This window comes from Asparagus officinalis, chromosome 5, assembly GCF_001876935.1.
Source record: "Asparagus officinalis chromosome 5, Aspof.V1, whole genome shotgun sequence".
NCBI classification, from domain to species: domain Eukaryota; kingdom Viridiplantae; phylum Streptophyta; class Magnoliopsida; order Asparagales; family Asparagaceae; genus Asparagus; species Asparagus officinalis.
Genome location: NC_033798.1, coordinates 109,183,216 through 109,185,789, shown reverse-complemented (window position 1 = coordinate 109,185,789; position 2,574 = coordinate 109,183,216). Strand labels below are relative to the sequence as shown.

Below are 2,574 nucleotides of genomic sequence, written 5' to 3'. Positions count from 1 at the left end.
GAGATAGAGAGAAATGAATGAAGAGATGATCCCAATGCAAATCAGGGGCCCCCTCCTCATTCATTTCTCTCTATCTCTCTCCTCTCTTGAGCATCTCCAACAGCTTCCCCAAAAATTTCTTCAAAATGAGGAAGCAAAAGTTATATTCTCCAAATTATTTTTGCTCCAACTCCAACAGCTTCCCCATTTTAAAGAATCCTGCATTTATTACAATAATAAAAACATTCACCATCTTTGACTAATAAATAATAAATTATTTTTTATTTGAAACTTTGAAATAATGGTTAGTTTCCAACGGCTAGATTTCATATTGATGATCCAAATCATTGATTTAATTAAGTCATCATAACGAGGTGTCTAGGCAAAAAAAATCTAGAACATATTCATGTGTATCTTATTGGGAAGTAAAGTATTTACGAATTCAAAATGAAGAAAGACAGAAAATCACAATATTTATTTACTTTTGCTAAGCTTGACTTCTGTTTTGTTCAAAATGAAGAAACGTCTAATTTACAACGGCTACTTTGACTTCTATTTTTTTATCTATATATATGAGAACAAATCTCGTCACTTTTGTTACTCATTCTCTCATTCTTTGCTTCCTCATCTTTTTCTCACTTTGAAAATATATTTTATGGCTCGTCGTTCGTTAGCTAGTCGTTATCTAGTTAATACGTTCATGGATGACGACGACAATATTGATGACGAATATGAAGAATTGTTACTTGCTCAAATAGAAGAAAAAGCGCGTGCCAACCAGAGTTCAAGAGGAGGTCATCGTGGTTCTATTATGGGTCACCGTATTGTTAATCGTGATCTAATTGAGGGTCATGAAAGACTTTGTCGTGACTACTTTGCTAATCCTCCAAAATATGGGGCTCATCTCTTTCGAAGGAGATTCAGAATGAAGCAAGCTCTTTTCATGCGCATTCATGATGCCATCGTCGCGCACGATACTTATTTTGTTCAAAAGAGGAATGCTGCTGGGCGTCTTGGCTTGTCATCACTTCAAAAGGTAACAGCTGCTTTTCGACAACTTGCATATGGTGTTCCAGCCGATTATGTTGATGAGTATGTGCAGATTGGGGAAAGCACCGCTATTGAAAGTCTCAAAAAGTTCGTCACAGCAATTGTCGAAGTGTTTGGTGATGAATACTTAAGGTCGCCAAATAGTGATGACCTTAAGAGATTACTTGCAATAGGTGAACAACGCGGCTTTCCTGGTGTTAAAGTAAGAGAGAGAGAGAGAATCTTGGGTAAATTTCCCTTGAATTGAATATTGAGTGTGCACATATATTTATACAAGTAGAGGAGTGTGAGGTTTGTTCTCCCAAGCAATGTGGGACTAAAACCCACTACAATACACTATTATCAACAGCCCCCTTCAAACTCATGTTGGATCAAACAAAGTGAGTTTGCGTACAAGAAACTGGAACCGATGAACAGGTAAGGCCTTTGTGAAGAAATCTGCAAGCTCGTCAGCGGATGAAACATGAGGAAGTAGAATTGTCTTGTCCTTGATAACTTGGTGACGGACAAAATGAGCGTCGATCTCAATATGTTTGGTCCTTTCATGAAATACTGGATTATTAGCAATCTGGATGGCACTCTTATTATCACAGTAGAGAGGAGTAGGAGTCGTAACAGAAATACCGAAATCACTGAGAAGGCAACGAAGATGAATAATCTCTTTAGCTGTTGTGGACATTGCACGATACTCTGCCTCAGTACTGGAAAGAGCAATAACATCTTGTTTCTTACTTCGCCAGGAAATAAGGGAATCACCAAGAAATATACAATAACCTGTGGTAGACTTTCTGGTAGTTGGATCACCAGCCCAATCAGCATCAGAATATGCACAAAGCTCTAACTTAGATGTAGCAGGAAACAAAAGTGAGCGAGTGCTAGTACCCCGGAGGTACCGAAGAATCCGTAATAAGACAGCATAGTGTACAGAACGTGGGGCACTAACAAATTGACTGACAATACCAACAGCATGAGAGATATCTGGTCGAGAGATGCACAAATAGACCAACTGACCAACAAGATGTCGATATCGGGTAGGATCAGATAGAGGCTCACCGTCAGTAGAGCAAAGTTTGACATTCTGCTGGAGTGGAGTATCGACAGTTGTATTATCAGTTAACTCAGCTTGATTTAGAATATCTGAGAGATACTTCTGTTGAGACAGTAATACACCCCGCGGGCCTTGAGAAATTTCTAGACCAAGGAAATACCGAAGAGATCCAAGATCCTTCATGTGGAACTGTTGTTGCAACTGAGATTTTGCGTATTGTATACCTGTCATATCATCACCTGTAATGATCATATCATCTACATAGATGAGTAATAAAACCCTGCCACGCGATGTAGTGCGAACAAACAGAGAAGCATCTTGATGACTTTCTATAAAGCCCGCTTTGAGCACAACATCGCGAAAACACTCAAACCAAGCGCGGGGTGCCTGTTTGAGACCATAAACAGCACGACGAAGGAGACATACATGTCCCGGAGGAATATTTGACCCTGGAGGCGGTTGCATATATACGGTCTCTGATAAAGAGCCATGAAGAA

General features: G+C 39.5%; 1 protein-coding gene across 1 annotated transcript; it reads left to right on the top strand.

The window, feature by feature from the left end:
* Positions 598-1,240, top strand: LOC109842341 (the record flags this gene model as incomplete). Its single annotated transcript, XM_020411232.1, has 1 exon — positions 598-1,240. A coding segment is annotated over exon 1 (606 nt), but the record flags the coding sequence as incomplete, so codon positions are not given.